This window comes from Mus pahari, chromosome 3, assembly GCF_900095145.1.
Source record: "Mus pahari chromosome 3, PAHARI_EIJ_v1.1, whole genome shotgun sequence".
Classification (NCBI taxonomy): Eukaryota; Metazoa; Chordata; class Mammalia; order Rodentia; family Muridae; genus Mus; species Mus pahari.
In genome coordinates this window covers 58350114-58363743 of record NC_034592.1, presented here as the reverse complement: position 1 = coordinate 58363743, position 13630 = coordinate 58350114, and the positions used below count along the sequence as shown (strand labels likewise).

General features: G+C 45.0%; 1 protein-coding gene across 3 annotated transcripts in view; it reads right to left on the bottom strand.

Annotated features, from left to right (window-relative positions):
• The window catches only part of Map3k20 (mitogen-activated protein kinase kinase kinase 20), a 156933-nt gene extending 143988 nt beyond the window's left edge, over positions 1 to 12945 (bottom strand). The window contains exons 1-2 of one of the 3 annotated variants that reach the window (XM_021192996.2): positions 12796 to 12945; positions 337 to 529 (exon numbers count right to left, since the gene is read on the bottom strand). In XM_021192996.2, coding sequence (XP_021048655.1) covers positions 337 to 495 — 159 coding nt within the window. In that variant the 5' untranslated portion in view covers positions 496 to 529; positions 12796 to 12945. Of the gene's footprint in view, positions 1 to 336; positions 530 to 678; positions 990 to 12795 lie in introns of those variants that run through there. The other 2 variants (XM_021192995.2, XM_029536358.1) reach the window with 2 other exon arrangements.
• Between the last annotated feature and the right edge of the window lie 685 nt (positions 12946 to 13630).

The following is a 13630-nucleotide window of genomic DNA, read 5'->3' as shown; positions in this document are numbered from 1 at the left end:
GGGGGTGGGGGTATAGGGAACTTTCGGGATAGCATTTGAAATGTAAATAAAGAAAATAATAATAAAAAATAAAATAAATAAAAAAATAAAACAGTGCAAAAAGAAAAAGAAAAAGAAGTCCTCTAGCTTCAGATGTCCCTTAGTAGAGCTCGACCCTAAAGCACACAGTGCAATATTTTCTATTTATGGGGTTCCCAGAATGGGAATTGGGAAGGAGCCTCGTGGACCAGCCCCAAAGGACTTGCCAGCGCCTTCCAGCTCTGTGACCCTCTAACTCTAGGCTGAAAGGCTTACATAAGAGCTGGTGGGAGAGCCTCTGGGAGCAGAAGATCTTACCTCTTTCTCTATTTTGAGTAACTTCTTTACAGCCACCTCCTTGTCCTGTGATATCCATTTGGCTCGATACACACTCCCAAAACTTCCTCCACCGCAGTTTTCAAAAAACTGCAAGTCGTCGAATTTAATTTGCACAAAGGAGGCACCGAGAGACGACATCTCATAATGACAAAGTAGTAAACGTCCACAAAATCTGGAGAGGGAAAGGAGAAGAAATGTTGAATCACAGATCAATCCGTGACGTGCTCTAGATATTTATAACAAGTCCTGTGAAACTTCTAGAAAAGCCCGATGACTTCAGAAAGAGAAGCAAGACAAACAAGTCGAAATGAAAGCACTCACCCTGGCTGGCAGTCGGCTTGTCCAGGCTTGGGAATGGCTCAGATTCCCCCCCACGAAACCTGCCACAGTACTTCCTACAGATCCTCAGGAGCTCTGCCTAAAGGCTACTGTGTCACCAGGTCTCCTACCAGGAAGGCCTGACACACAGAAACTATGCCTTCAGCAGCAAGCTTGCACAGTTCCTCTGGCATGTGCGGCATGCCGGCTCTCCGGGCTGCCCTTGCCTCACAGGAAACATACACAACCTAAGCCCCCGAGTGTTCTGGCACGGCTGCAGCCAGGACGCTGCAGAGGAAACACGTATGCAGTGTTTAGACTCCAAACAAGACTTCACTTGGGGTGAAGGAAAAGCTGGCCAAGGGTTTCCACATGTGTCTCACTAGACTGCACACCATAGCAGAATCAACTTTCTAAGAGACGTTGCCCCTGATTACAGTAGATTAAGTCAGCCCAGGAATACTGCCAAAGATGTTTAAAGAAATATTATGCTTGTTTCCAGGGGAACAGATGACCCCTCCCGAGATTACCGCAGTGTGATTGTCTATGATTGACTCATCCTTATTCTTTCCCAGGTAAGCATTCATTCTTAATCCTCTATCCCAAACTATAAATTATCAGGAAAAACAAAGCCTGAAACACACAACTGGTGAAGGGTAACTCTTGAGCAAGCATAAGAAGCTACAGGCGGTACAGAAAAGAATCTGTATGTGCATCCATTCTGTAACTGTAAACCACAGTATTGTAATCACGGAGCAAAACGACGAACCTATCTATATTAGAGGACCATCTCTCAAGCAGCTGGTTCATGCTTCAGATGGTCACCATTGTGAAACACTTAACAAATAGCAAGAAAAAGAACTCTGTGAGAACTTGAGGGCATCCAGGATGAAACACAATATACAATCACTTTCTTCCTTGATCCTCTATAAATATATAGACACATGGAAATATGGCGCCTGCAACTCACTTGATGATTTTGACACCACCCCTAAATGCACATGAGAGAGGGGGACGGGACTCAAGTGTGTGAGAGGGAGAAAGTACCGTAACAGAGTAGAGAGCCACAAATCAGAAAGGGGCATGGGCTTTTTACTATCCTGGCCATTTTCTATGAAGCCTGGATTTTTTTTTTTTTTTATTATTCCAAAATAAAGGGTAGAAGGGAGGCATCTGGGTCACTCTAAGTTCAGTTTCTCCATCGACTACTCGGAGCTGTGGGGAGACGCGCTCGCTTGCACAGGGAGCTCCGAGAGCTCAGGGCACAGCTGGCTCAGCCATTCCATTTTCGGAACATCGGCTCACTGAAGAATGTTGATTTCTTATTGCGAAGTCCAAGTCTGCTCCACTTTGGGGAGAAGGCAGGAAAGAAAAACGAAGCAATTTGTTTATCCTCTACTGTTTAGAGCTCGTAATGTTTAGAGGGCTGCGTTGACAAGAAAACAGAGGGAGGAGACCGGCTGTGAAGAACACAGACGCACTCTGTGGCTGCGTTTAATTCAGTGATTTTCCAGACAGACTCACTGCAATCCCGCTAACTTTAGTAAAGAAGGTTTATAGAAAATATAGGAGAATGTGCCAGACAAACACAGACAGCGTGTGCGAGGCAAAAAAGCTCGCACAAACACACGTCAAACACTATATGCTAGATCTCTGCAGCAGAGGATGGGTAAGTCTATGCTTTTGTAATTGATTTTATCCAAGTGTAAGAATTTAAATACGACCACGAAGCTTATAAGACCTTGCAGATCCACTGCCTGGCTGTGCCTCACTCAACTCTGAGAGAGCAACTAGTAACAGCTCCTTCAAGCATCTATCTCCTCTCCTGATCACGTTTCTAAGCCATGTATTTGAACACTGTTGCTTCTTGACTTCCCCACTTTAGATCTTGTCCTCAACCCTTCCCTGTGGAAGGGGGTTTCCATTCTTACACACCATCCTTCACCTCCACACATTCAGGGGCCACACTGGTCTAACCTCTGTTTATAACTTGAACGGTTGGCTAAGACGGTATTCACGGTTTACAGCAGTCTTGCAAAGTCAAGACCATTCCCAGCGCCGCCATGCAGCAGCGGTTACATTTTACTTGGGTAGCTTTTTGTTTCTCCTGAAGTTATTAGTTGCCCTGCTTCTGTCTTCTGTTGTCTGTTTAGCTTTTTATGCTCTTGATAAACTTACCCAACTATACCAGTCCCCCCCAGGAACTACAAAGCTCTCAACAAAGCAACCAACGCCAGCTTCTCCTTGCCTTTATCCTCTGATACCCAGAGGGAGGAGGACCTTGGTTTTCATGAAGACATTCTTTCTAAACACTTCCTCTTGATTCAGTCTGGCTGGAATGGCTGCTCCCCAGGCCTGACTGTCACTGGAACTTCATCTCCTCTGCTATTCAAAGACCATCCTTCCCTTTCGCCCTCTGAGGAAAACCCTGCCCCTGGATCTTCAGCTTTTCTTTCTTGGTTTACTTTTGCACCTTGACAACACACATCTCCCACTGGCTCCCTGAGCAGAGGTCACTGTGTGGATGTGGGAAACGAACTCATGACCTCCAGATGAGCAGTCAGTGTTTTTAACTGCTGAGCCATCTCTCCAGCCCCCTCAGCTGATTCCTTTCTTTTTTTTCTCAAAGAATTTTTTTTTTAAATGTGTATGAGTGTTTGCCTGTGTGTGTTGACTGTGCACCACGTACAGGCCTTGGTGCCTGCAACATGAAGAGGTCAGATCATCTGGAATTAGTTATAGACAGTTGTTAGCAACCACGTGGGTGCAGGGAATTGAACCCATGTTCTCTAAAAGATAATAACCTTATTCGCCAAGCCATCTCTTTAGCGCCCTCCTCATTTCTAATGTTGCTACGGAGCAGTGTGACGCTACTCTGATCCTAAACCTTTTTATATTTTTTTTCTGAGAGCTTTTAGAATCATTTCTTTATCTGTAGAATTTTGCCTTTTATTAGAGTGTTCTTAGAGAGGATTTCTTTCATTCACTGGTAGGACACTCGGTCCCAACCTTTAGCTCACAACTTTGAATCGCAGCGGTCTGGAGGTGTTCCTTTAGGAATCCAGCCATGTTCGTTTCAGGTCTTATTTCTCACACGGGCTGTGTGCTGACCTCGCCCACACCTCCATGCTTGGTGCTGGGGATATACCTACTCCACATCTCCATCTCCACCCTGCAAACCTCCCTAACCACGATTTTGAAGCCCATATGAGAAACTGCTCTCTCCCACAGCACCGTTATCTATCCCCATCAAATTCCCGCCAGAACACAGACTCCTAAACCCAAAATTCCTTGCTATCTAATATATGTATTTTTCAGCACCTCCCTTATAACCAAACACACAGTATACATCTTCTCTACTGCAAACTATTTGCTCCATTAATAGCTTTAAGTTAATTTTTCCATTATAGTTCCCACAGCTACAAAGATTTCAATTCAGCTAAGTAAGCTTAGCCTTGCCATTTTTTTTTTCCACAAGGCCCCAAAGAGGATTCTAACCCAATTCTGTTTTGAAAAACTTCCTCAAGCTTCTTGGGAACCTTGGCACCTCCAGGTCTGGGCGCCTCTCGGTTTGGGTTGAACTAGGGGAGGGATGGAGAAACCCCTTCCAAACAGAGGAAGATGAGATCAATAAAAACTAACCCGAATTGACTGGCCAGGAACTTGGCCAGGACCACCACCCATGATGATGGGCAACAAGACACGTTCTTCCAGATCAGCTACCCGTGTGGCAATACACCCTGCCATTTGGGAACTGGCTCTATAGGTATGAACTATGCACTTACTCGGACATTTTAATGACAATGTAAAAAAAAATGCATCCTTTCCGAAGAGATGAACAATTTCAGTGTGCCTCAGTACAGGTTTTAACTCCAGTAGGCTTAGCAAGGCCATCATAACTTCAGTTAAAAAATTTGGTTTAGCTTCCTACCCCCCATACACACACACACACACACACACACACACACACACACACACACACACACACATACATATGTATTTATGTGCACACATGCATGTGTGTTTGCTCATGGATATGCATGCATGTGTATGTATGTATGTATGTATGTATGTATATATGTATGTCAGACTATATATATAAATTGCTTTCCCTTTCACTTTAAGTCACTATTTAAAGAAGATCAACCTAAGAGGAGAAGGATGAAGCATGAGTTGTTTCTGAGCATCTGAGGCAAGATGCTGATCACGTACAGCATCAAGACCTGATAAGATTTTGCTCCAGCTTTTCAGAAGTCAGGGAGCCATCTATACACATCTGCTTACAAAGATCACATACAACGTTTTCAACCCACTATGTTTGAAGACAGGCTTTTACACAATACAGGCAATCACACAACACTGCAGGTGGACTCAGAACAGGAATATCACAGAAAACAAAGCATAAGGGGTCACAGATTTGAACAATAGCAAGTTGGCTAAACGCAATCATCAACTTATTGGGGCAGTAGCCAAAACTCGGTGATTTTTAAAATGTCCCTAAATTAGAAGTACAAGAATAAGTTTAACTATGAACTGAACTGATAAAAGTATATATAATATCATTAGTTAATTATAAAAGCCATATACAGGCAGAAAGATGTTAATTGGAGCACTATTTTACTTTTAAAAGTTTTTCATCTTTTCAAAAAGGGGGCTAGGGTCACGGCTTAACTCATAGGTCTTTATTTGGTTCTTTGCTTTTTCAAATTGGTATTGATCTCAAGTCAGTCACCTGTCTGTGCACCCTACTCGATTTCTGTCACAAATATAAAATAACAGCAGCAGCAACAGGACTACTTGAGCCGCTAACATCTAAACAGCAAAGCTGTTAAATCAGATGAGAATGAGCTGAATTTTGCTTCCACCTGGAAACAATCACTTTTCCTCCAATTCCGACACATCTAACCTCATAAATAAGGAGTTGAAAGTCACTTCCGTTTGATAGCCCCAAAGTGGTCATGTGTGCAGGGTGTGACCGGACGTCGCTGCCAAGCCTTAGCTTCTCAGCACAGCTTATAGCACCTTCAACAAAAGAGGAGCAGACCCCAAGTTCAAGCTGTCTGAGCGCAGGCAGAGGACCATGCCCTGGGCAGCTCAGACTTCCCAGTCTTTCCCAAGGCCTGCCCTGCCCAGGGAAGCAGAGAAGGTGTCGAAAGGCCTCGCCTAGAGTCCCGAAAGGAATTTGCATGTAACAGGTGGCGAGTATGGCTGTCTACCTGCTGCCATGACCCTGAGCCCTTGCCTAGCCAAAGATTTCAGCCCTCACAATCGGGTATGTTTTCCCATTTTCAAAATTGCTTTTATATTTCAATCACTTTTATGACACAAACATTAACAAGTAAATGACCCCTTGACTCCTTTTCATCTGTGTTATGTGACTTTAATTTCTTCTCTCGCTTTTGTTTGCTCTCTATTTGTGGGGTTGGGTCATTTTGCGAGATCTATCTTACTAGTGAGGATTACTTATTTATTTCTGAGATAAGGCCTTGCTATGTTGTCCAGGCTAGCCTTGAACTTGTGATCCCCCTGCCTCAGCTTCCCAAGGGCTAAAGTCAAGGAATGACACCAGCATGTCTAGCTACAGTTATAAGTTTTTTTCCCTTTCAAACTGTTTTTTTTTTCTTTTCATAGAGATGGGTCCTATGCTAAGTTACTAAAAGACATTATTTTCCTTTTGTACTTTTTTAGACACTAGAATTTCTAGGATGTATTTATTCAGTCATAGCACTTGCTTTGGTAGTGTCCCAGAGAGTCCACCTTCCACAGGACCACTGTCTTCTTTCTGATGTTCTCTGCTCATTACACAAGGGCACCTAACTCAAGAGAACTCTAACCTGCTTTATTGAATGCCTCCACAGCATAATGAAAACATTGTTTTTTTTTAATTAACTTTACAAATAAGGCTTTTGGAATTTCTCTGGGTTTTTCTCTTTTGGATATTTCTGACTTACACACTTCCTCTTTTTCCATCCATAATTTATACTTTCCTTTTGTTTTCACAAATGTAGTTATAAGTTTATTTCTGGCACAACATAAGAAGAGAAACAAATTTGTGTCATTGTGATCAAGATAAGCTTTCAAACAGATTTCTCAGGCTGAAGAGATGACTCAGTGGGTAAGATCACTTGCTGTGCAAACAGGAGAACCTGAGTTTGAATCCCAGGCATGTCATGCATGGCAATGCATACCTGTAATCCCAATACGTGAGGTAGGGGGACCTTGGGGGCAAAGACAAGTGGATGCTGGGAGCTCACTGGCCAATCAGTCTTCAGATTCAGTGAGAGATCTTATCTCGAAAAATAAGGTGGAGAGAGATAGACACCAAATATCTTCCTCCGGTCTTAGCATGCACTTGCCCATGCCTATATACACATATACCACATATACACATAATTATACATATACCACACATACACACATATACCATACATACACACATACTACACATACACACACATACACATATACCACATATATGCACATATACACATATACCACACATACACACATACACACATATACACATAAACCACACACACACAAACACATGCACATGTACCACATATACACATACATACACGTATAATACATATACACACATACACATACACATATACACACATACACATACACCACACATACACACACATGTACATATACACATACATACATGTATAATACATATACACACATACACATATACCACACATACACACAAATATACATATACCACACATACACATACATGCCACATATACCACACATACACATACATACCACACATACTACACATACACACACATACACATATACCACACATACACACATATACACATATACCACACATACACAAGGGAGACAAGAAGAAAGAATCTGGGAGCCAGAAAGATGGCAGAGCAGGTAAGAATACTTGCCACCAAGTCTAAGATGAGCCCAGGAAGTCACGTGGTGGAAGAGAACTGACTCCCATGGGTTGTCCCCTGACTGCCATGCATTGTACACACATAATAAAGAAACTTAAGGGAACTTAAAGATGACTTCTCAAAAGCATCGTCGCCCTCTAGCCAACCTTGCTCTGAGGCGTATTCCTTCACACAGCTCAGTAAATAAAAGAACCAAAACCTCTTACCCACTTTACTGTTCGGAATTGGGCCATGCATTTTTTAAAAAAGAATTCTGGGTTTTGTTTTTGTTTTGCCTTGTTTTTAAAGAATGGGGAAAACTTCAGTTTGATGTATTTCTTCATAATCAGGATCAGAGATTTAAAGAGACAATTCCTGAACAGACTGCTCTGTGTCCTTCTTTTTAAAAAAGGACAAAAAGCCATAATTGTCATTAGTGACAAAAGCCACAAGACGAAGTTTATGAATAAAACTAACTAGAACGTGGGACTTCTTCCGTCATGGCATCTGAGAAAAATCCAAATTTTAATAGGAGCCTAAATGAGAACAGGCGATTCCCCGCTCTATCTGTGCTTTACCATATAAGTAGTATGATTCTCTAGTCAGAGCAAAGGTTAAAATAAAAAACAAGCTAGTTAAATGAAACATTCTTATTCATCCATTAATATTCCAATAAATGAAAATCAACCTCCTTGGCAGGCTTCCTTGCCAGAAATGCTGCTGGCAGAAGTAAAAGGAGGAACTGGGAAGTGGTCGGTGGAGCGATACTGTGTAGAATGAGCCTGTGCTCAAATAGCGCCCAACTAGGAAACGAGACCCAGGGCATCCATGCATGTCCTGGGCCACGGGGGTGGGGGTGGGGGGTGGGTTCTTGTGGAAAGAGAGGAGAGATGAAACTGCTATCCAGTAAAGAGGTGGGCAGGAAGGGGGGCTGCCTAGCAGAGTGCCCAAGTGCCAGGGGTGCTGCAGGAAGGGGGGCTGCCTAGCAGAGTGCCCAGGTGCCGGGGGTGCTGCAGGAAGGGGGGCTGCCTAGCAGAGTGCCCAGGTGCCGGNAGGAAGGGGGGCTGCCTAGCAGAGTGCCCAGGTGCCGGGGGTGCTGCAGGAAGGGGGGCTGCCTAGCAGAGTGCCCAGGTGCCGGGGGTGCTGCACATCTGGGGAAGAAGATGCCTACTTCCTAAACCAGCCTCCCACCCATCCTGGTGATCTGCTGCACCGTTCTCCACCCCAGAACTGGCCTTGTCAAATAGGAAACACCCAACCAGCCTGACTTCTGACAGACAAGGTACAGCCCCAGACTGGTTACCTACAAGGAATGCTTCCTAGCAAGGGTTGAACATGCAGGTCAGATCTGGGTCGTCTGAAGGAAGATGAAGGATAAGACAGACACCGGGATATTAAAATTAGCCAAGAGCAAGACCTGTATGATGCTATGCTGAGTGAGAGGCAAAATTAGCAGAGGCTACAAATTACAGAATGGCTGGTAGCCCCACAAGAAGATAGGCTGCCCTCTCAGTACTGAATGATACACCCCAGCGTACTCAACAGAAGGCGGGGGCGAGGAGCGGAGACCAGCATCACCAAGACAAGAAAGGATGCGTCTGGAAGGTTCACTTTGGCCTTACTAGCATGATGACTAACCAGGCGAGCATGAAGTGCTGGCTGCCGGTCATCCTTTACTGGAGATGCAGTCATGCACCTGGCAGTAAACATGAGGAGAGCTATATCTCTGAAATAATAATGAAATAATAAAAGTCCTTGGGCCATCCTCTTGAAATTCTTCTCATGTGGCTAGGGAGGTCTACATTCCAGTGCCTGTCTTGTACACTTCTCTCCTATCCCCAAAGCTCTTGACCATAAGGATAACCACAGACTATACATACTCTTGGGATGATGCTCTGATTCAAGACTTTCCCTAGCAAAATAGAATCACATTACCTCTTCCATCAGACCGGGGGCTAACAGGACCAATCCCATCATCCCGTGGGCTTACTCCTGTGTGTGCAGAAGGTAGGTGAGTACTACAGCATACATCTGACTTTAAGATCTGGAGGAATACATGTGTCTGTTTATGTTGGTTTGAGTAAGACAAGAATGAGAAGAAGAGGCCGAAGAGGCTACATGGGTTTTTTAAATTAAATGAAAGGTTGTTTTTTTTTTTTTTTTTTTTTTCAAAAGCAAATGTTTGCCTACACCAGAAGTGCTTATGGGCATATCTGTAGATCCTTAAGGGTACACACTCCCTCTCCCTCACAGTAGGGTACCGTGTAAGAAAAAGGTTAATAAGTAATATTTACTCCATGACCTTGAGATAAATATGTTCCTTCTCTTTTAAGGTTTCCTATGTAAAGTCCACAGATAGATCCAGAAAGGAGTAACAGACCCTGAACACAGGAGCTACTCAAGATGAGCTCTGCAAATGGTTCCAAGTGATCTTAGTCCATGCTTCTTGTCATAACCTGCCTGTGTTCCCCTAACTTCAAAATCCTTCATCTATATACTTAAGTGTATTAACTTTCAGATTCTTCCCCAACACATAGTTTTACAAAGCCACATACAGAGTTGATTTGGAACCCCTTGTACTAGGCTAGGGACCGCCTCCCCCGCCATCTAATCTCAGTGTACACACTTAGTATGAAAGCAACAAGGAAAAATACCGTAGGCAAGTCTTGGCTAGGAGAGGCAAGCACGCAGGCTGGGAAACTCTCTGCACCCAGTCACGGCAGGTGGAGCGTCAGGGACTCCCCTAAGCATTTCCACAAGATGTCTCATAGACCCCTCCTGGGGGAAGCAGATAGTACTGCCCTCCCCCCAAGGTTATAAAAGTTGGCCAAGCCTAATTTACAAATGGCACAACCGGAAGTAAACTTGGGTCACCTCCTTTTCCTCCATGGTATGCCTTTTTTTCATTCATTCATTCATTCATTCATTCATTAACTGCCTCCTAATCTCTCCCCTCCCCACTTTTTCTTTAAACAGATCCATTTCTTGTCACCATAACGACTGCATTGCTGACTATCCACACATCGGAGGCTTTAATTTTCTATTGGCAATGGTGCCAATGGGGTTAGGTATCAAATGTATGGCTCCCTGTTCTCAGTCTTTTACTGTGCTGGGATTATTTAACTCCTGTCACTCAATGCTTCAGCTGTCTCTCAGAGGGTCTGATACAAAAGCCCTGTATTAACTGACCAGCTGGGAGGCTCTGGAGTTGATGGCTCTCCTCCCTGCACAGGTAAGAACCTTTTGTTTAGTGCTATAACTATGCTGGTTTATGTGTGGTATAGACCACGGTCAATAACCACAAAGGAAGTAGCCTAAACTTCCCCACAGTAAGATGGAAGGTGTCTCAGCTGTTGCTATTATGTTTAGATAAAACAGTCCCCCACCCTGTCCCATCTGTCCTGGATAGAATAAAATGGAAAACAAATGATCCAAACTTCTATTCCCAACACCTCAGGGCACAGAGGCTTTCTGGTTCCGACAGTCCTGTGTTACCACAAACTCCTTTCCCCAGCTTAACAGAACTCACTGACTCTTCCCTGACTATGTCAAGTTCTAAGACCCGCTGTGTATTCTGCTTCTGCTGGGCACACTCAGAGTTTTATCTGACCTCTTTAACAAAACGTCCCTGTAACTTCTCCAGTGTCTCCTCCGATGATCCAGTGATTCACTCCACACCCTTCATAACTCCTGCCTATAACTCTGCAGGCCTATCAGACTCAGTTTCACTGCAGAGCCCAGATAGGCACTGAGCCAATGTATTGCCAATAGCACTCACTCTGCCCTAACTTAAAATACACAGTACGGCCTGCCAAGTTTCCTTATTTGGCAAGAAGGTCCCTCAGTTCCCAAGATCTTTGACCATCCATTTTTAGATCTAAATCTGTGTGCTTAATATTCGGTTATTATTTCTCTTAATGCGTTCTTATGTATTTCCCCCTTAAAAAAACTTTTAAAAGATTAATCATCTATTTACTTTCTTAGACAACAAACATTTCCCACTTAAACTTTTGACTTGCACATTCTCCAGTTTAAAAAAAAAAATCCCCCAAAATTTTTGTCAAAATTACATTGTAAAAGACTAAAATAAACAGTGCTCCAAAAGACCATTTTTCTCTCTTAATTCTCTCTTTCCAAACAAGCTAAATTCATGTTCATTTACAATCTCCCAAATCTCACACTATTGTAGCAGAAATCTAAAACAAAGACTCTACAAATAATCAAAACCATAATTAAAATGCAGCCGTCACTTTTTTTAAAAAATCAAAAAAAGAATGAAATTTCAGAGTAGAGACAGGCCGACGACAAAGAAGTCTGGTCTTGAATCATTTGTTTATTTTTATCGTTAAATATTTTGGTAGGTTTGGATCCACTAAATGCTGGCAGTTGATTTCATCTATGGTCAAGAAGACCAGAAGATTCGCTACAACCACTTCAGGGGTAAAACAGGAACCCACTTTAACAACCATCCGAACTCAGATGTCCTCAATCCATTCTGGAAGACAGTTCTCACACGCATTATTAATGAAGGCTGCTTATTGTGAAATCGCTGGAACGGGCCACCAAATGGTGTGCTTTCATTATTAACGAAACTAACAAAAATAGTAATTATGTTCTCCATAAACAGTGCTTATGCAGGATCTCCAGGCGCATGAGAAACATACATTTTCAGCAACCCAACAATGACTTGCCATTGTGTTGTTGTTGTTGTTGTTGTTGTTGTTGTTGTTGTTGTTGTTGTTGTTGTTTTCAGGCAGTTCCAATGTCATCTGGGCAGTTTAGAATTAAAGTTTTTTCCGAGAGCTGTCGCGCGCGGGGCAAGGCGTAGCTGCGGCCCGGGTCACTCAGTGCCCACCCTGGTGTAGATCCCCCGCGCCTGCGACACCCGCGTGTGCTCCCACGGAAGGCGAAGGTGCTCGGGAAGGGCAGCCGCCGCAGGTTCCCGGCGATCGCCGCGAGCTGTGCCAGGCCGGACTCTTCCGGGCACCGAGTGCCCCGCTGGACCGGCCCGGGCATGCCCAAGCCGTCCTCGGCCCAGCGGCAAGGGACTGCGGGCTCGGGGACCGCGGGGCTCCAGGGCACCCGGGGACGAGCCGAGGACAGCCGCCCGCCGAGCCCCGGCCTCCCGCAGCCGCGCTGCCCCGGCCCCGCAGGCCCCGGCCCCGCCGGTCCTCCAGCGGAGCTCCCTCCCGCCTCTCGGGTTCCCCACAACCCTTACCTGGCTCCCGGACCGGGCGCGAGCGGCGGCGGGGGTCGGGGACAGCGGCCCGCGCAGCTCCCACGCTTCCGCCGGAGTCAGGAGTTGAACATTCCGCCTCTCCGCGCGGCGCCAATGAGGAAGACGTCGCGGCAACAGCACCACCTACCTCCGAGCGTGGAACCGCCGGCCCGCCAGCCTCCGGGCACGCCCGGCTCGGTGCCCAGCGGGGAGGCCGGGGTTCGGGGTCGCGGAGAGCCGGGCTGCTGCACGCCCCCCCCCCGCCCCCCGTGGGACTGGATGCACTTGGCTGGGAAGGGGACAGCAGGGAAGGCGATGTCAGGGTCGCGGGTGCCTCAGTGGGACCATCAACAGGTACTTTGGAGATTTTGAGGAGGAGTCAAGGCCTGCTGCTCTGGTTGGTGACTTTTAAGATGAAGTGCCCGCAATTTCCCATCGAGGAGACAGAGTCCATGACAAGTGTGAACAAAACGTGTCGCCTGGCTTTGGGAAGAAAAGAAATTGATCGAGGAGGATGGAGCTGGAGAGGAAAAAGAGGAGAGGTTGCAAAAGTAGGGGAGACAGTTTCTGAATTTGAATTGAGTCGTGCACACACATCAAGAATTAAGGAAAGTTGAAATCGTCCAAAATGGATATTCGTGGTTTTATGCACGGCTTTATATTTGGAGCAGAAGGCTTACCAGCCTGAAGATGTTAAGCCATATTCTCTTTCCTCCCCATCCATTTTAGTAGTGATTTAGAGAGTCGCTTAGGGATGGAAACAAGATAAGTGGATATTGTCACTACCAGGTTACAGATAGAATCGTGAAGGCCAGAGTTAGAGGGTACAGCTTGG